Source organism: Pangasianodon hypophthalmus, chromosome 20, assembly GCF_027358585.1.
Source record: "Pangasianodon hypophthalmus isolate fPanHyp1 chromosome 20, fPanHyp1.pri, whole genome shotgun sequence".
In the NCBI taxonomy this organism is placed as follows: Eukaryota; Metazoa; Chordata; class Actinopteri; order Siluriformes; family Pangasiidae; genus Pangasianodon; species Pangasianodon hypophthalmus.
In genome coordinates, this window is record NC_069729.1 from 9034897 (window position 1) to 9056305 (window position 21409).

The 21409-nt window shown below is 42.7% G+C and overlaps 1 protein-coding gene across 8 annotated transcripts in view; it reads right to left on the bottom strand.

The window, feature by feature from the left end:
• The window catches only part of plekhg5a (pleckstrin homology domain containing, family G (with RhoGef domain) member 5a), a 69429-nt gene extending 54456 nt beyond the window's left edge, over positions 1-14973 (bottom strand). For 5 of the 8 annotated variants that reach the window (XM_034314071.2, XM_034314070.2, XM_053226979.1 and 2 more), the window contains exons 1-2: positions 9342-12295; positions 2662-2741 (exon numbers count right to left, since the gene is read on the bottom strand). Coding sequence is in view for 2 of the 8 variants with exons in the window: in XM_026935621.3 (XP_026791422.2) it covers positions 2662-2741; positions 9342-9438 (177 nt within the window). In the remaining 6 variants the exon portion in view is untranslated. Of the gene's footprint in view, positions 1-2661; positions 2742-9341; positions 12298-14594 lie in introns of those variants that run through there. The other 3 variants (XM_053226977.1, XM_026935621.3, XM_034314069.2) reach the window with 3 other exon arrangements.
• Positions 14974-21409: the final 6436 nt, after the last annotated feature.

Genomic DNA, 21409 nt, shown 5'->3' on the forward strand with positions numbered 1-21409 from the left:
TCAATCATTACCACGAGGGGAAAAACTAAATCTGCACAGTTCTTTATAATCTCATCCGAATCAGAGAAGGGGATGAGTGGAAAATGAGTTTGAGCATCACCTCTGGCCACTATGAGTACTCCATAATGCTGTATGGGCTCTCTTGCAAGCCATCAGTTTTCCAGTGTCTGATCAACGATGTCCTCAGGGACATGCTGGGAAAATTTGTAATCACTTATATCGATGTCATATTGGTATATTCCCCCTTCATAGCCCTAGCTTGCCTGCTCCAAAATCACCTGTATGTCAAGGGGGAGAAGTTTGAGTTTCATGTGTCTAAGGTTTCGTTTCCGGGATATGTTATCAGTACCGACGGGGTGCGCATGGACAATAACAAGGACCTGACTCTCTGCCTGTTGACTATGTTTTTGCCTTAAGATTCTGAATTGTTAGCCTGTACTGTATACTTTAAATAAAGCATACAATTTCAACTCCATCTGTCTCTGCAACCTGAAAGTTGTTTTATTAACAGAGGGTTTCAAAGTTGAACCTCTTTAGGAAGCCTTGACTAATCCTTAAGGAGCATTTTCTTTTCTAAAAGTGTAAGTGTAGGCAAGCAGATATGCAAAGAGCTAGACACAACAATAAAATAGTCTTTCTGATGAACCAAATCTTGATAGTTTCTCTGCCCTTAAAAAGTCCTACTTTCAATAATGAGTTATTTTATAGTGAGTGAAACTTCATGGCCGAACTGTTATGTATTGCCTTCTGACACCTGAACTTTACTAGTGTACTTTAGGAAAAGTTTCTCCAGCAAGTTGCTTCAACAAAGCCATCAGATGAACTGTACAAATGAAAACTTAAAAGAGCACTGAGAAGCAATTATCCTTTTTAAATATTAAAACCATGTCAGCAAGTTAAAAATACTAGCACACTTTTGGTAGATATCAGACATAAAAATCTAGTGCTATATTTTCCCATACTAATAATAGGTAATTGTATGTGCACAGTAATAGAATAAAAAGAATATGGATATCAGAGCCTTTCTTTAATGTTAGTGTTTATCAAAGAGGGAATGAGTGAGCGAGAGATCATGTCTATGAAGTTTCACCTTTTGAACCCTGATACCAGACAGGAAGTACAAACCTCACTATAGTGTTCTGACAATCACATAACCCCACAGTGAACAGTCCATGCAGGCCATATCAAACACATACCAACATTCAGTCACTCACACACAGACACTATTTAGTACCCTCTCTTACTCTTTCTTTCTCTGCAAAAAAACCTTTTAAAAATAATTAAGCTCCCTCTTGTACACTTATCATTCCACATTATGAAGGTTACGCTGTAAGTGCAGCCGTTGGCTATACACTAGTATATTAAATCAAGCATAGCTTCAATCACAACAGAGCAGAAACAGCAGACACTTGCAGCAGAAGCTTGCTTTCAATGGATGTTCAATGGATACTGACAGCGCCATGTTGTAGAGGATTATGGGACCTTATCAAGAAGAGCAGCCATTACGGTAATGTCATGCTGCACTCTAATGAAACATGCACTGTGCACAGTAACCTGGTCTTATTGGGAGGAGACTCTGTAGCTGAATTGATTTGGCTCTGCAGGTGGGACATTTGGGGAAAAAAATCTGAAAAAAATCTTTAAACAAAAAAAAAATTGCATGGCAAGTAGGACGCAGAAAGTGGAATTGTGCAATTGTACTTCGTTTCTATACTCAAGTATCATTTTGGCATATTTATACTTTACTTGAGTATTACTGAAATTAAATACTTTTACGCTTTACAGTTTTATTTAGGCCTTTAAAGTACTTAAAGTACTTTAAAGTACAAATTATGAAGGTCTCTTCTTCTCTCATCTAGCCAACGACTACACACCATCCAACGGGCTCAGATTCATTTCAGTTTAGCATCCAATTGTTTCAGTTTTGCATCCAATCATTTCAGTTTAGCATCTCATCAAGTTTATCAGTGTAGAAGTAACCCATGCCAATGGGCTTCAATATGCTGGAGTAAGCAAAGACTCTTATACAATGAGGTTTCACCTGTCTCTTCTAACAATTTAAAATAAGTAATACAAGTTAGTACTAGTTGTTACTAGTACAAATAACATGGAAATGTATGTAGAACTTGATAAAGAATAAGGGTTTAAGCCTTGCCCATGGTTGTGTTTCCAGGAGTGAAAAAAATAAAAATCATTTTTCAACTCCACCTATTTTTCCATCACAGACCTAATCTTGGCAAATTTTTTACAACTCTTACCTAAAGCACATTTAATTTAACTTCATCAGTTAAAATAATTTACTTTACAATATTTTCAGTACATTTAAAAGTAGCAGTGATTTTATATTCACACTTTTGGCTGGATACTTCCACTTCTAGTTGGAAATGTAAGTGTCGGTGAAGGAAATCATGAGGGATGTGTGTATGTGTTTCCACCCCTCACATCTGTGCTCCTGAACAAGAACAGCCAACAGTCTGAAGACAAACAAATATTTGTGTTTTCTGTATGTGTACTAAAGCAAGGAGGTTGATGAAAGATTGTTTCAATATGTTATAAATATTTAGCATTTTTACCAGCAAAGTCCACAAAAATAGGCTATGCCAGTCTGTGTTTCCCTTTATATGGTGATGTCTGGCCATATGGAATATTTTGCAACCTTACCTTGGCAGCAAGGTAACGTTCTGGACAGTTGTGGTGCTGGCAGAAGATGCCACTTTTCTCTTGCTGGATGGGTTTCTCACCTGAAACACAAAGGTCACAAGTATCTACAGTGGCGTGACAGGTACAATGGTAATGAAATTGTTTTAATGAATTTATATATATGATCAAGACAAGATAAATTCATCAGAGCATGACTCCCATACACAATAACAATAAATCTGCCGAGTGTATGTCTTTGGCATTGGGGCAGAGGACATAAAAGCAATACTACCATGGAAGACTGATAATAAGTGAGAGGCAGAGAGTTTGTGTGTTGTTAGGGGGTTGGCAGAGAAAGAGGAGAAGATGAAAGAAAACGTCTCCAGGTTACGTATGTAACCATGGTTCCCCGAGGGAACGAGACGCTGCGTCACGAAACGCTATGGGAACGCCCCCGCGTGACCGCGCTCTGAATCACGTGTCTAATCCGTCCAATGGATGGGCGAGACGTCACGGGCGGGGTGACGTAGCGACCCGGAAGCATAAAAGCCCGAGCGGCGAGCCCCGCGTTAGCTTACTGGAAAATGAAGCAAGCGCCGCAGGGACGCCGGAAGTGTGGCACCGAGACGCAGCGTCTCGTTCCCTCGGGGAACCATGGTTACATACGTAACCTGGAGACGTTCCCCTTCAGGAACTCGAGCTGCGTCACGAAACGCTATGGGAACGAGTATACCCACGCCGCCAGACTTACAAGTCCCTGCCTCCAGGAGGAGGCAAGCCTAAGGCACAAGGACAGAGGAGCTGGGAGTGGCCCGGGTATCTAGGTCATAAAACCTAGCAAAGGTCAGGGGCGTGGACCATCCCGCCGCGTTGCAGATGTCCTGTAAGGACACACCCGCCAGAAAGGCCTTAGAGGCCGCCACCGCTCGGGTAGAGTGAGCCTTGACCCCCAGGGGACTGGGGAGACCAGAGGACTCGAAAGCCAGAGAAATGGATTCTACAATCCACCGGCTGAGGGTCTGCTTAGAAGCAGGAAAACCCCTCTTAGGGGGACCAAAGCAAACAAGCAACTGGTCCGCCTTTCTCCACAGGGCAGTTCTGTGGACGTACGCGTCCAGTGCTCGCACTGGACACGTACAATTGAGCTTCCGATGGTCGGGCTCCCTAAAGGGAGGAGGACAGAAAGCCTGCAGCATGACCGGCCGTGGTGCCGAGGAGGGGACTTTCGGTACGTACCCCGCTCGGGGGTACAAGAATGCTTTGGCCAAACCAGGCGCAAAGTCTAAATAGGAAGGGGCCACCGAGAGGGCCTGAAGATCCCCCACTCTCCTAAGAGAGGAAATTGCCAAGAGAAAGGCAGTTTTCAACGTCAGAAGACGGTCCGAAATCTCCTCTATGGGCTCGAAGGGGGGTTTGCAGAGAGCCTCTAAAACCACGGCCAGGTCCCACGAGGGGACCCGAGATCGAGCTGGAGGTCTGATCCTCAGCGCACCGCGGAGGAAACGTGTCACCCAGGGGTGCCTGCCCACTGACTGGCCATCGAGAGGGGCGTGGCAGGCCGCAATAGCCGCCACGTACACCTTCAGGGTGGAGTGGGTCAGTCCCGCGGAGAGGCGGGCCTGCAAGAACTCCAGCACTGTACCAACTGGGCAGTGAACAGGGTCAAGCCGGCGGTCTCCGCACCAGGAAGTGAAAAGTTTCCACTTCAGGGCGTACAGTTTCCTCGTAGAGGGAGCTCTGGACTGGAGGATGGTCTCCACAACCTCGGTTGAGAGACCGGAAGCGCGGAGTTGTGCCCCCTCAGAGGCCACACCCACAGCTTCCACAGCTCCGGGCGGGGGTGAAGATGGCCCCCCGCCTGTGAGAGGAGATCCCTCCTGATCGGAATCTCCCATGGGGAGCCGTCTAGGAGGGAAATCAGGTCCGAGAACCATACTCGGCCCGGCCAGAACGGGGCTACTAACAGTAGACGAATTCCGTCCCGGCGCACTCTCTCCAGAACTCCCGGGAGCAGAGCGACCGGAGGAAAGGCGTACAGACGCAGCCTCGGCCACGGCTGTACCATGGCATCCAGTCCAAGAGGAGCTGGATGAATCAGAGAGAACCAAAGGGGACAGTGCGACGTCTCCTGCGTCGCAAACAGATCCACCTGGGCTCTGCCGAACATACGCCATATGAGCTCCACCACCTCGGGGTGGAGTCTCCATTCCCCGGGCACCGGCCCCTGCCTCGACAGGGCGTCCGCTCCCACGTTGAGATGACCAGGGATGTAGGCCGCTCTCAATGAGAGGAGGTTCCCTTGGGACCACACAAGGATCTGGAGCGCCAGCCTGTAAAGGGGGCGCGAACGCAGACCTCCCTGGCGGTTGATGTAAGAGACCACCGTCGTGTTGTCGGTGCGCACCAACACGTGGCGGCCTCTTAGGTCTGGGAGAAAGTGTTTCAGAGCTAGAAACACGGCCAGCATCTCCAGGCGGTTGATGTGCCAAGTGAGATGGCGGCCGCTCCACAGACCACGGGCAGGACGGCCACTCATGACCGCTCCCCATCCGGTGAGGGACGCATCCGTCGCTAGCACTACGCGGCGACCAGGAGTTCCCAGGACCGGGCCCTGAGACAAGAACCCAGGTTCTCTCCACACAGCTAAGGCACGGCGGCATCGTCGCGTGACCTTGATCATGCGGAGCGGGTTTCCTCTGTTTCGGAAAAACCCCCTGGTCTTGAGCCACCACTGTAGGGGTCTCATGTGCAGCAGGCCAAACGGTATCACGTTGGACGCAGCTGCCAATAGGCCCAGCAGTCTCTGAAACTGCTTTACAGTGAGTGACCGGCCTACTTTCACTCTCGCGACCGCTGTGAGGACCGACTCGATCCGAGCAGGAGACAAACGTGCCTGCATCGTGGTCGAATCCCACACGACGCCTAGATAAGCGGTTCTCTGAGCTGGAGAAAGCACGCTTTTCTCGGCGTTTAGTCTTAACCCCAGTTCCTTCATATGGGCGAGAACGGCATCTCGATGCCGAGCCGCCATCTGCTCTGAATGAGCTAAAATCAACCAGTCGTCGATATAGTTCAGTATGCGGATGCCCTGTAGTCGCATAGGAGCCAGGGCAGCATCCACGCACTTCGTGAAGGTGCGGGGTGAGAGTGCTAGGCCGAAGGGAAGAACCCGATACTGGTAAGCTTCGCCCCCGAAAGCGAACCTCAGGAACTTCCTGTGCGGGGGAAGGATGGAGATGTGGAAATACGCATCTTTTAGGTCGATCGTGACGAACCAGTCCTCGGACCTGATCTGAGACACGACCTGAGTGACCGTAAGCATCCTGAACTTCAGTCGAGCGACTGAGAGGTTCAATTGCCGCAAGTCCAAAATGGGACGCAGCCCTCCCCCCTTCTTGGGAACAATGAAGTACCGGCTGTAGAACCCTGACTCCCTGTCGTGAGGAGGGACCACCTCGATGGCCTCCTTCCTCAGGAGAGTACGTACTTCCTGCTCCAATACCAGAGCCTGCTCGGGACCCACCACAGTGGGAAGAACCCCAGAAAAATGAGGTGGAGGCGAGCCGAACTGAATTCGGTAGCCTCTTTCTACAGTACGCAGGACCCAATGAGACACATTCGGCAGAAGTTTCCACGCTGCCAGAAAGCTCACTAAGGGAATCAGTCTCTCGAGACTGACCTCTGGTGTAATAGAAGCGGTTAGCTGGGTGCCCTGAGGCGGCGAACCGACATGGGGGAAATGAGCTAACCGCTGCGAAGGCCTCAGGAGAGGCCGCGAGCCTCCCAGACTCGCTACGTTGCCGGGCGAGAACTGGGAGAGGCGCTCGCTGGAGACCGCTGCGCCCTGAAGCACCATAGGTGGCAGGGTTGGCAGATCGACCTCCTGAGGGCACTGGGGGGACCCGGGCACCGTAAGATGAGGTGTACGCCGCGTCGCCCCAGAGGGGCCCGCCCTCGGAAGCCCTGGGCCAAAACCATCAGGGCTTCTTAGCCGCGGCCCTTCTGGACATGAGGACGGTCCTCAGATCCGCCTTAGTGCCCGAAGGGCCGGGCCCAGAGCGTCGTCGCGACTCCTGCTCCCGCCTCGGGGGAGCACGGGAGGCGACGCTCTGCTTTTGGGCCTCCCTGTAGGAGGGGGCCGTACACGGAGGGGGCTGCCCCCGCCCGGCAGCCCCACGAGCTAGAGAGCGACGGGGGAGGAACCGCTGGAACGCCGCCGCCTGAGCACGGGCCTGCTGGTATCTCTCGACGACGGAGTCTACCGCGTCGCCAAACAGGCCCGAGGGAGTAAGCGGGGCGTCCATGAGCACGACCCTGTCCTTCTCTTTCATATCGGACAGGGTCAGCCAGAGATGCCTCTCCGCTGCCACCAGGACTGCCATAGACCGACCGATAGCACGGGCGGTCTCCTTGGTGGCGCGGAGGGACAGGTCAGCGGCCCGCCTGAGCTCAGCTACCTGCTCAGACGTACTCTCCCCCTGCTCATCCAGCTCTGTAAGCAGGTCAGCCTGGTACGCCTGTAACACCGCCATGGTGTGCAGACACGCACCGGCCTGACCTGCTGCCGTGTACGCCTTGCCTACCAGCGCTGAGGTGGTCCGCAGCGGCTTGGTAGGCAACGCCGGAGCCTTCAGGGACGATGCAGCAGCAGGGGACAGATAGCTGGCTAGCGTCTGTTCAACCCTGGGCATCGCCCTGTAGCCGGAGTAGTCCAGCCCCGCCACATTAGCGTAATGGGAAGACGTGGGACTGAACAACCGGGCCGAAAATGGCCTATTCCAGGACCTCGACACCTCAGTGTGGAGGTCCGGAAAAAAGGGCAGGCTCCGGGGCGGAGGTGGCGGCCTACTGCGCAAAAAACGCTCCTCCAGTCTAGAGCCCTGAGGCTCAGGCCGTGACTCAGCGGGCCAGTCAATGCTAAGCTTAGCGACTGCCCGTGCAACCACCTCGAGCAGCTCCCCGTATTGAGGAGACTGCGGCTCAGGGTCGACGCTCTCCACATCGACCTCCTCGGAGGACGATAGGTGGAGCGCCGAGTCCGCTCCCCGGGGGGAAGAAACCGCAGAGCGTGCTTCCGAGCCCAGGGAGGGGACAGAGGACCTGGAGGGTGAGGAAGGAGAAAGGGACGGGCCCGTCTCCATTCCCTCCGCCAGGTCCATCTGCGAGCCCCACGAGCGCAACCGCCGCTCTGCCTCGGCAGAAGCGGGGCCGGCACCGCGAGGCACGCTAGTGAGGGCTCCCTCCTCAAAGAGAGCCCAGCGGGAGCGGAGAGTGCGCAGCGGTAAACGCTCGCAATGTGCGCAGCCGGCTCCCTCGAGAGCCGACTGAACATGCTCCGCTCCCAAACAGGCAACGCACAGACTGTGTGTATCCCCGCCCGTAATAAATCGCGGACAGGGAGGAACACACGGCCTGAAGCGCTGCCCGCTCTCGCCCTTAGTCTTAACCTTGGCTTTAGGCATGCCAACGATAAAACACCAAAAGACAAAAATAGACAGACAATAAACACAGAGCGCTTGCTGAAAACAGGAAGCTAACGCGGGGCTCGCCGCTCGGGCTTTTATGCTTCCGGGTCGCTACGTCACCCCGCCCGTGACGTCTCGCCCATCCATTGGACGGATTAGACACGTGATTCAGAGCGCGGTCACGCGGGGGCGTTCCCATAGCGTTTCGTGACGCAGCTCGAGTTCCTGAAGGGGAACTGTGATAAGTGTCAGTGTCAAGAGTATGAGAGGAATAAACTCTCATACTCAAACTTTTGAATATGTTAAATAAAGTAGTTGGCACTGCTGTGTGTGAATGGACAGCCATGGCAGTGTGCAAAATTTGGAAGCGCTAAATATGTTACATGATTCTACAATATCGTATGTTCTACAGCTGCATGTACAAAATAAAACTAATGAGCCCTTCCCACTCTAAACGCTATGGATTACTCATGGCCTGCGTTTTTAGACACAGGTTTACCAGGATAGATTACAAAAAAATCAATATCAAGCAAAGAAATCTTATTAAAAGAGAAAGAAGAGAATAAATGCTGAAACAGAGAGAGGGAAAGAGAGAGAAATGACATTAAAGACATTATAACTTTACTGGGTGGTAGAAGAGGTTTCTTTTAAATTAATTTAATTCATTTGCATGCTTTAATATCCCCATTTTTCTTTCTGTACTCTCACTCCAGGCTGTAAATAATATTCTTTTAGACACAAATACAGAAAACAAATACAGAGAACACCACTGGAGCAGAACTGCTATTTTACAGACTTAAATAGAAACTACAATGAAAATTGTATGAAAAATTACACTTTAGATATCCATAAGCTGACTCTGATCATTCACAAAGAATAATAAGAATCTAATACTTAAGCAGACAAGCTAGCAGAAACCCCATTATTCCCCATTTTGTATTAGTCTTCAGTGAGGCACCCATAGCACTCCATTTCAAGTGTAACCATCAAAGCATCTACTTTGATGGCTCTACTCTACTTTTACACTCTAATTTGTGCGAGGGCCCTGTTATAATGTAATGTGTGCACATTGAGGCTCCAGTCATTTACTGTGTAATAATTCATTATATTGGCCTAGATGGTCAGTTCCAGTGAGAATTTTGAAACCACACAACCTCATATACACACTTCATCCCAAAACCCTGGGAAGAGATCTACCAGTTAGAACCAGACCTTCCATCATGTTCTACTACATACATTGCATTCTTTCCTTCTTCTTCACATGATCCTTCCATTGTAGAATCCTCCACTTCTCCATGTTTAGGCAGAGAGGCAAAGGGAACCAATGGAGCATGCTGTGTGTGTGGAATGCACAGAATGCCAGGGACTGTTACTCCTGCACTTCTGTTTACCAGTCTCATTCAGAAACTCTGAGGAGGTGAATATTTGACAGACTCACTGCATGCCTTTCAATCGAAAATTCAAGTCACCTGGAGGAACATCAAACTAATGCCAGTGATGCCAACAGAAGTTTTAGAACAACAAAGGGTATTTAGAATGTCCAAACAAAATCAGCAGGAAGTTGTCCTGGCTGTTGGACACTTTGGAGCTATTACTGTCATCCTAAGGACTGGAATTCACTGACCTAGCTGTAATGTGTATAGAACTACACCTTCTGCTATAATTAACAAAGAAAGCCATTGAAACTGCTACTCTTAATAAAATATACAAAAGAAATAAATAGTGAAACAACATGTGCTTTAAACTAGACAGGAGATTAGCAGACAGACACAAAGCTTTGTATTTTCTTTGAGGTAAGACATGATTCAGATCAGTGGTATGTGGGTTTGATTGCACTGAGGAATAAGAAAAAGATGGTCTATCAGAGCACACAGCAGAAAACTTTGCAGCAGCAAAGACTCTCATTACTGGGAGCTAACTGCATTACAAGCCATAAGATCAAATAGTGCGAGCAAGTCCAGAATTTCCTAGCAGATCCTTAAACAGATTCTTATTTTAGAGCTCCTCAAAGCCTCAAACAAGAAAGCTTTATTTGTCTGTGTGTCCTAAAATCTTAGAAAAGCACCCTACAAGGTCCTTCAATTTGTCCCTCTGGCGGGAACCCTTAAAGGTTTTATGTAGAATCCTACTTCTGAATGAGGTCAGTTTTGACATGTAGAGAGAATGAAGCTTTTTTCTGCAAGCTACCTATTTTATACAGCGCCTCAGCTTCGTATTCAGTCTCGCATCTTAAAGCATAGTATTCAGTAACTACAATGAAAATGTAATTTACTGCGGGTCCTGGTAGCTTAAGGGAATAATCAGCACTGCATTGTTGTCATTTTCCTTTTTCAGAAGTGAGAGATTAAAAAAATTAGGTGCAAATTCAAAAAAGATGCACATAGGATCTTTTATACATATATACGAATAGCACAAATAACTATACGTTTGACCGCAATTTAAGCCAAATTGTGAGCATGTGATATACAACAACCTAATGTCCAAAATACAGTATACCCAGGGAGCTGAGTCTATTGACATTAGTCATTCATGTGCACTCAGGGACAGCTGAGCTCCACTATTTACGTGGCAGCATACCAGTTTTGGAAACGTTTAATATCAACAACATATGGCTCAAAAGCCATTCAAATCTGAATAGGGAAAAAGTTTGGTAAACAGCATTTAGTTAATGATAAAGCTGCATCTCATAAATCTCTCACAACCAAATACATTTAATGATATTTCTCTCTTCATTATTTTAGTTTTCTTATATTTATTCCTCAAAATAAGCAGGTAATTATTATAAATGTTTACTAGAGTACTTCATTCCCAGCTTTATTTTTGTTCTTGTTTATGGTTCCAAACACCAGCATTAGGACCAAGTCATATTCATACAAACAGACCAGCTAATTTTGAACTGTATTCAGTAATGGTTTGGATTTGTTGCCTGAATGTCAAATTAGTCAGCCAAATAGCAGTCAGCTAACATCCAATGCCAAGTCTCTTCTGCAAAGATACTTCAAAGATACTACTAATACTGCTTATTATTAATCCCAATAGCTAACATTTTGACAATATTTGGGAATACTACTCACACTCATCTCATAAACTATGCACATTATTAAATCTCTAATCATTAGACTGCTGTGTAGAAATAAACAATACAATAATAGTGGATCTCAGAGACACAAGAGAATAACAAATGCTTTTTTAGAGTGTCACACTTTTTTCTCCAGTTTAATCAATAGAACTGCTGTGGCCCAGGTTCAATTCTTGGCCAGGGAACCAACCCCAGCCACTGGGGTTGCAAAAGACATTGCACTCCCAGTGCGGGTCCCAAGACAGGGTAAAATTGGGGAGGGCTGTGTCAGGAAGGGCATCCGGTGTAAAAACTGTGCCAAATCAAATATGCGGACCGATGATCCACTGTAGCGACCCTTAATGGGAGCAGCGGAAAGAAGAATAACAACAATATACACTACAAAACTATTTTAATTAAAAAACAGTTTACAAAAAACTGTGCTGTCAGCTGTAATTTTAAAAAAGTGTACATCCAAAGTTTTTAACCAGATTCAACAATGCCCATTCCACAGGCATTTGGAAGATACATAAATATAAGTCAAGCCAATGTGTGCACTGAGACACTGTGTAATTAACATCCAGTACTTTTATGAAGACTCCTCACGTCTGTTGAGTGTAACTGTAACAGTTATGAGAGTTCTCATCACTTACAGTTGGGGTCATAAGTTTACAGAATCTGCAAAATGTTACTAATATATTTTGTTTTTTAGTTTAGCCCTGAATACGCCTTTTCACATAACAGATGTTTACATATAGTCCACAAGACAAAATAATAATACAACAAAAGAACCAGTTCAAAAGTTTACATTTACACTTGATTCTTAATACTGTGTTGTCATCTGGATGATCAGTGACTGTTTTTATGTTTTGTGATAGCTGTTCATGAGTCCCTTGTTTGTCCTGAGCAGTTAAACTGCCAATTGTTCTTCAAAAAATCCTCCAGGTCCTGCACATTCTTTGCTTTTCCAGCATCTTGCGCATATTTGACCAATTTCCAACAGTGGCTATATCATGTTAAATCCATCTTTTCACACTGAGGATAAATGAGGGACTCAAACAACTATTACAAAAGACGCAAGCATTCACTGATGCTCAAGAAGGCAAAATACTACATTAAGAGCCAGAGGGATGTAAACTTTTGAACAGGATGATCGGTGTAAATTTACACCGATCATCCTGTTCAAAAGTTTTACATCCCCAGGTGTAAACACTTAACTCAGTATTTCTAATAATTAAAAATTCTAAATATGAATTAAAATTCTGGAGAATGAAAATAACAATTATAATTAACACTGTGTTAATTTTTAGGAAAAGCTTTTTACTTTAGAGATGGATTTGAAGCAGCCAGGCCAGATGACATTCATGACTAGGGATCAGCTACATCACCATGTGACAATAATTATTTTCATGATATTGTGGTTCTTATCAGTACATTTACTAATATTGAGTAACGACTTTGTTACAGTAGATCACTGACATTAAAAAATCTGGTTTTGTAGCAATTCTTTTCATTTTCACTCCTTTTTCATGATTTCCTAGTAACGATGATGATTATTATTAGTAGGAGTAGTAGTACAACCCCTGGCAAAAATTATGGAATCACCACACTTAGAGGATGTTCACCCAGCTTTTTTACTTTATAGCAAACAAACAAATCACAGATATGACACAAAAAAGGTTTTGTTCAATAGCTTAACATTCTGGTTTGTGAAATATACATAAAAAAAAATTCAAGGACATTTTTTTTTTATTAATGGCATGTCTTTTTCCAAATCAAGTAGAGGAAAAAATTATGGAATCACTCAATGTTGAGGAAAAAATTATGGAATCATCAACAAAAAAAACACAATTAATACTTTGTTGCTCCTCCTCTGGCTTTTATTCTTTGAGGCATAGACCTCACTAATGAAAAACAATATTCCCCATCAATCTGGTTCCAACTTTCTCGAATAGCAGTTGACAGATCAGCTTTGCAGGGTGGAGCCTTAACATGGACCAGTTTTTTTTACTTTCCACCATAAATTTTCAATTGGATTGAGATCCGGACTGTTTGCTGGCCATGTCATTGAGTTGATATGCCTTTCCTGAAAAAAAGCTTTAAAACTGTTTGCTCTGTGGCAAGATGCATTGTCATCCTGAAAAATTATATCATCATCACCAAACCTATTTTCTATGGATGGAATGAGAAAATGTCCAAATTTTCACTGTACAACTGTGCATTGACTGCTGAGGTAATGACTGCCATCTCCCCTGGTCCTTTACCTGACATGCAACCCAATATCATAAATGAGTTGGGAAATTTGATTGGTTCAGGCAGTCATCTTTATATGTTTTGTTAGAATGGCACCAGACAAAAGTTCCAGCATCATCTCCTTGGCCAATGCAGATTCATGATTCATCACTGAATTTCACTTTCATCCAATCATCCACACTCCATGATTGCTTCTCCTTAGCCCACTGTAACCTTGTTTTCTTCTGTTTTGGTGTTAGTGCTGGTTTTCTTTTGGCTTTTCTATATGTAAATCTCATTTCATTCAGCCGGTTTCTTACAGTTCTGTCACAAACATTGACTCTTGTTTCCGCCCATTTGTTTTTCATTTGTTTTGTTGTGCATTTTCTATTTTCAAGGCATAGTGCTTTGAGTTTTCTATCCTGATGCTTTGACATCTTCCTTAGTCTGCCTGTATATCTACCTTTCATAACCTTCCCATTAAGTTTATACTTGCAACAAATTTTATACACAGCTGACTGGGAGCAACCAACCTCTTTGGCCACACTCCATGTTGAAATTCCTTGCTGAAGGAGTTTTATAATCCTTTCCATTGTTTCAACTGACAACTCTCTCATTGGAGCCATGTTCCCTTTCAATTAGCCAAGTCCAACAGCCCATTAAAGTGTGTAAGCACTCCCTTTTAACTGCTGACTTATTAGCATTTTTAGACTTGTCCCAGTATTTGTTTTAGAAATGGAAATTAAAAATTGATTCCATAATTTTTTCCTCTACTTGATTTGGAAAAAGACATGCCATTAATAAAAAAAAATGTCCTTAAATTTTTTTATGTATATTTCACAAACCAGAATGTTAAGCTATTGAACAAAACCTTTTTTGTGTCATATCTGTGATTTGTTTGTTTGCTATAAAGTAAAAAAGCTGGGTGAACATCCTCTAAGTGTGGTGATTCCATAATTTTGCCAGGGGTTGTAGTAGTAGTACTGTTGCTGCTGCTGTCACAGTTTTTCGTATTTTTAATGTGGCACTACTGTTTTGTCACCAAAACAAACCTAAACATTCGTCATTCATGTAAAAACGTTCACAGGTATCCTAATTCCCCTACGTAGTAGTGCCAACGTTTAAACCGAAGTCTGCCGGAAAACTGAAAAAGCGCTTGGAAAAGGTTTCCTTTTAAAATGCGAAAATCGCCTACTCACCCAGTCGTAAGCGAAGACCAAGCCAGCCCTTGGGTGGTGACACTTGACGATGCATTATTTTCTTTTGCGTATTTGTGTAATGTGAATTAGAATTAAAAGTCTAGTGGAGAACTGAAGGTCGGTCATTGCGTACCGTTAGGAAGCGGAGTAACAGCAATACAAAGGACAAACCGCCGAGTTCAACTAGAAACTAGAAACGTGCATTTCCTGAAGCAAATGCAGAGGGATTGCACAGCCAACGCAACTCCCTGTTGTCGCTAAGGGATTTATGGGGTATTGTCAGGCGGTGCCTATGGTATCGCATGTGGTCTCTAGTGTGTTCTTAGTTGGTCTTAAGGTCATCTCAGCTCCATCAGACGTTAGAAAAATGCACATGAACTTAACCACGCCCCCAGAGGGTGACCACACCCCACTAGAATCTAGCCCTGAATATGCCTAAGTTTTGTGCATATCCATCTAATATATCAAGTATTATAGCTGTTTGAGTATATTAAACCCCACCTTGGAATGACTGGTAGGCAGAAGCCACATTCTTTTCAAATGTCCAAAGAATTTAAATAATTATTGAAGGACAGACTCTGCTGAGTAATTTGACAGCCGTTTGAAAGATCTGACAGAAATCCTAGGAGTAGTTAGCAAAAGATGATTGCGCATGTTATTCAAATTACACAAGATTTAATTTAAAAAAGCATATTTTTGTTGCATAAGTGACAAAATCAGGAGAAGAAAGAATATTCCCTGTCAACCTTATTTTACATGAGATATGCTTGTTTATTAATGAAAAAATGAATAGCACCCCCAATGGCCAATTTGAGTGACAATGCAGCATTTTTTTCTGGCTCGCTAGAGGGACCTACCGTTCAATTTTCATAACGATTGCTCATTTTTTATCCCATCAAATGCCTGCTGAGATTGGCCGACTAAGTAGTCAAATTGCAAATCGGATCAGAATTAGCCAAGATATCAGTAGGGAAAAAATGTCTCTAGGCCTTATGGTTCACAAGATATGGCCTAAAATGTAAATTGGCTTGCTATGCTGTGCTATAGCGTCACCATTAGTTCTATCGGCTTATCTCTCTGACCTGAGTTGAGGGAGTGACTACTAAATAACGACCAGGTTTCATGTCTGTGCGTATAGTTTGGTCTGCCTGTCCTTCCAAAACTTTTTTCCATTCATTCCTAGGGGGAAAAAAATGACTTCAAACAACCGCTATGTGGGAACCGCACAAACGATCAAAAAGATGAATACAAGCACACCTTTCCCGACTGAGGGACTGCATAGCAGACATTTTCGGCATAATAATTATAATTATAATAATAATAATAATAATAATATGTAAAAGAATTCGGAGAACAGTAGTATTGGGCATTGCTTCGCCATGTGCAATCCTAATAATTTTGTTCAGCAAACTGCATCTGTACCGAGCTTTATAGTGTAATAACATAATTATCCAATTCGCATGGGTTGCAAACTGGTCTTAAAAAGTGAGAAGGGTGTTTGTGTGTTGAAACTGAAATCTTGCATGCAGCTTTGGACTCACCAAATGCCGTGCTGATGTGCAAACATTTTGTGTTCATTCGTGTCCTTATTTTATTGTCTAGTAAGAAGCACATGTCTCCAACTTTGTTTTTTGTCTCACTGTGGAAATGCTCCAAACGGATTGCCAGAACAAATTTTATGTGGTTAATCCTGCACATTAGTTTGACTTTCCCATATAAAGTATCCCCCATGGACCCCGCACGTTATTAGAAACATCAGTCTGCATCGTGGTGCGTTTTTCCATTCAGGCCCAGACAGCCGTTTCCCGTCCCAGTGTTAACTGAAGCGTTAACCTCTCACGATTCAAATGTTAGTCATTTTGCTTCATTTATTCTAAATTGGAGACTGTTTCCCTTATCTCATCAGGCTCTAAACAGGCACAGCAAATAGTGGACTGTGTGAAAGCACGTTATTGTACTTACTAAAGACAAATATTTTTAGCATTAAATATATACCAAACTTTAAAACTTTTCATACCATTAATTGGCTGAAAAGTATTTGAGTAATGTACTGACCACTACTTTCTTGTTCATCTGTTTATTTTACGTAATTGAGGACAATGGAGAAATATCACATCATCCTAGAGTTGTGTAGCCATTTCTGCAACATGTGCAGCCAGTTGCTTAAACATGTTGATTTCCTGATAATCCTCATTTAGCCTGACAAGATTAGAAACGTGACATGATGTAATACTTATGCACAGGGGATGTGCGTAACATCTGATCTATGTAGGTGTGCCTACTGCTTTTTGTATTTATGTATTCATTCAGCCTTTCACACTCATTTTCCCTAGAAACAAGACACAAAGTGACTTAAATGTAATATCTGCTATTGGCCTTCTAAATTAGTTTAAAACGAAAAAAAGTCTAAAAGATGATAAACCCAGTGTCTAAACAAGTGAATGAAAATGCTTGATAGTCCTTTCACCTCAACATAACAGATTACATTCCCAATGTCTGGTCATTTGAAGAAATCACATTACTTAGGATATAAAAGAACTGTGAACTAAGAACAATGTAAAACTACGAATGTGTTTTCAAGATCAACATAAAGCCATTAGATCAATCAAAATTTTCCCATGCCGCCTCAACTATTCCTCCCTCTTCTTTGATCTCCTTCAAAGCCAAACCTACCTTTGGTCTGCCAGCCTGGCCATATGTGGAGTATTAATTTTCTAAAACGGTTCCTCCACCCCCATTCTTTTCCCTGCCATCCACTACATCATACAACTCTTGAAAGAAAAAAGAGAAAGGAACCTTATGCTTGACTGGAAAAAAAGCGGGATTGACTGTCTGGGGACACCATACCAGAATTGGCCAAATGGCCACGTGGCTTTCAGAAAGATGTTCTTCTTTCTACCCAAGTGTGATTGAATTGGTGAAGAAGTGCATGTTGTGTCATTTGGAGCATGGAAGAGTAGTGTTGAATTGGAGCACTGTGTTTGTGAAGCTCCATGGACAAAATTAAATTAAGATTAATCCATATTTAGCCCAAAATTTGTCATGCAAAAATTGTTTAATGCAAAAAGTCTCACTGCTCTGCACATACCTAATATCCAGATAAAGTCTTTGAACCTATTATGTGTATAGCATGGGGTATATACTATGGGCTCTCAAGTTTCTAGAATGACTGAGCCTACCTCTGCAGGCCGTTGCACATGAATGTCTTCCATGTGCACATATACACTTTTGTGTGTGTATGTATATGCACAGTATACAGTACTGTGCAAAAGTCTTAGGCACCCTATATCTTTTAGTAGAAACTTTGTTATAAATTTGTATTTTATGACTACTACATTATCGAGTCAGTACAAAAACATTTTAGATGTCCAAATGTTAGTTTTCCAGCACAAAATTAAATGTTACAGAACAATGTTTGTATGGCAGTAAAGAAAGCAGAATATTATGTAAGAGACCACTTTTCAGACAAAAATACATAATGCTAGGTTTTGCTGCAAAAAATAAGGAGCAAGTGCAACAGTCAAAGTCTCCAGAAGAACTATGGCTGGTTCTGCAAGATGCTCAGTAAAATTTACAGCTAATTTCCTTATAAAACTGCACACACTGTACCTGAGTCTGCTATTTTTTTTTTTTTTAAACAACAGGCTGTCACACCAAATATTGACGTTATTTCATTTATTACTGTTTACTGTTTTTATAGTATTTCTTTAAATGTAGAAACATTTAATTTCATTATTTTTGAATAATGACAGCTACAGCATTTCTTTGCACATGCCTAAGACTTTTGCACAAGTACTGTATATTGCACTATTTGTAACTTATGTTTTTGAATTTTCCTTATGTTCTGTTTAAATTATGTCAGAGGCTGATGGGAGGATTCACAGAGTAGGAATTTCATTGTACTGTGTAACAGACTGTTTCCTGTACATATGAAAATAAACTCTTGAATCTTGAATATCCATGGTATGTACCTAGGCTCTGCACAAAGACCATCAGATCCATTATCCATCAGATCCATTTTGCATTCCTCCATATCTGCGCCTCCTTGAGCTTTACTCCTTGTGACCATGGAATGAGTTATATGTAATAGTGCACGGTCTGGGTTTCTCTGTGACACTGAGTCTGCCAGGGCTCTTGCATCTTTCAGCATTTCTCAGGCCACTCTTTTCTCTTCTTTCCTCAGCCGCCTTTGTAGTTGTTTTCTCTTTTTCTCTTTCCTGTCTTCAACCTTTAATTTCCTTCTGAGTTTTACATGAAAGTCTTCATTCTCTTCATCATCATTTGTTGCTTCAGTGTCTGCATGATGTGTACAGACACCCTCTTCTTCACTGGCTATGTTTCTGTCACCATCACATGATGATTTCTTCCTTCACTTCTGCATGGACAGCCTTGGGCAGTGAAGTTCTTCCATGCCTTTAAACATCATATCTCCTTCCAGTTCTATTCCATCTTCTTCTTTTATCAGTGGAAAGATGCCCTTTTAACGAGATGGGGATATGTGAGGTGTTCCTGTCATTGTAACTGGGGCTTCTGGCTTCAAAGACTCCACCTCTTTTGCCTTTTTCTCAACTCTCCTTTTCATGATGTCAAATTTCCACAGTTTTTCCACAGCATGTCTTTGTTCTGCTCCTTCTCTCATTTCTTTAGCTTTATCCTTCCAGAACTGTAAAACTCTTAGCTTCACTGCAAAAACTCCTCATCCAGTCAACACTTACAATCTTATTTCTAGCCATAAAATCTTATTGATCTTATTTTAAGAATAAAATACTATGCAAGAGCAGATTGTGTAAGATTATTATGATTGTTTTAAGATTATTTATCTTTTTTTTCTTACTTAGTTAGCAAAGCTTAAAGTTAGTTATTTTACCTGCAAATTAAGCTTATTTACCATCACAGGCATCATTTGAGGCCAGCCTTGTATCTTTTAAGACTTTGTTTTAGCTGTAATAACTGGTTTTAAGGCTGCCCAGTAAAAAATGCTCAATAACCACACTTAGGACTTGTTCATTAGTATTATTTATTCCAAATGCTTGTTGTTGAATAAATAATTGTTGACAATATGTATGCATGATCTTGATTTTAATAGTCTTGTTTTAAGTTTAAATGCTTTGTCTCATTTTAAGTCAGAATATATAATGATGACAATTCTTAAATTAAGAGGAATTATCTTATATTTTCAGACAAATTAAGATAAGCAAACTGTTTAAAAATTAATTAAAATGCTAGTTTTAAGAAATCTTACCAAGTGTAATTATCTTACTGCACTGGCAGATAATTTGACTTGTTTCTAGTCTGTATCTTCTTAAATCATGCATTTGTTTCTTATATTTAGACTGTTATTTTTTGCAGTGTTCTTCTCAGCATTTCCTGGTATGAGGTGTTTCTGTTTTATAAACTTTTCCACTTTACAATGCATGAGGGGTCAAAAGTGCCATTTTCTGGCCACATGGAAAAGGCTTTAGTCATGGCTGTCCATTTTTTACTCTGCTTAGTGATATATTTCTCTTCTGAGGGATGGCTATCACAAACTTCTTCCAACCAAGTCTTCCCTAAGTCTGACCATGCCCTGTCTACTTATCTTTAGACTTGCTAAATTAGTTTAAAGGAAATGTCTTCTCCGGTTTCTCCTATTTTTCTCCTACAGCCTGTCCGGAGGGTAGCTACTAGTCCGTTTTTCCAACTATCAAGTCTTTTGGTGATCCAGATCCCAGCTATAATTGGGAAGGGGATAGAGGTCCGATATCATAAGCTAGAATGTCTGTGATGTGTTGGGCCACTGTCTTCATCCACTGTGTCACTAAAAATCTGATGCTGATATCCAGGCAGAAATGGGTAATCTGACCTTAGCTGCAACCTCAATCTGCAGTAAAGTGTCTAAGATGTTGTTAGGTTCTCTACAATCCGCTATTCTCTCAGCATCCGTAACACAAAGTCCTGTTGTTCTAAGTCAGCTGTCAATTTTCTCAGATTATACTACTGAGTAAGTCTCCAAAATGTACTATTTGTCTGATATTCCCCTACTCCATCCTTAAAACAAGTTTTTTTCTAGCCAAAAATGGGTTCTTTGTCCTCTAGTGGACTCTTTTAATTATATATCTTTTTGATATTACTTATTATAATATTCTTTCCATAAACAGCCACAAAGAACCACCTGCACTATAAACAATTGCAATAAGTCAAAGAATAAAATTAGTTTTCTCTAATCATTTAACACAGAAATTTGTATTTTATCAATCCGCTGTTAGTATGACCCAGTTGTTAGTAAAGCACTCCACTTAAGCAGACTACCATCTGATAGCAGCAATTTTAGGATTCATCAATAATGAGGCTCACACACTCTTACAACACTCCAACACACCATTCAGACACACATACACATGCACAGTTATGAAGCTTAAAATTCAGATACACACACACACACACACACACACACACACAGGTACGCAGATTAAAATTCAGATATCCATCAAACAATGCACTGATTATACAATTTCAGTAACAGACCCAAAGTGGAAAATAATAAATTTCAGATATCCAACAAGCAACAATGCACTGATTATACAATTTAATTAACATTGCTAACTGGCAACTGGACAATGTATTGATTAGGTAAGTTTACTTAACACACTCAAAATGAAAAACGCTAAAATCAGACATTCAATAAACAACGCATTAACCTACTCAAAATGAAAAATGGCAAGAATTCAGATAGCAAGTAAACAACGCATTAACCCACTCAAAATGAAAATACAAAAAGTTCAGATAGCAAATATATTAACCTCCTTAAAATGATATATGCTATAAAAAAATCTGTG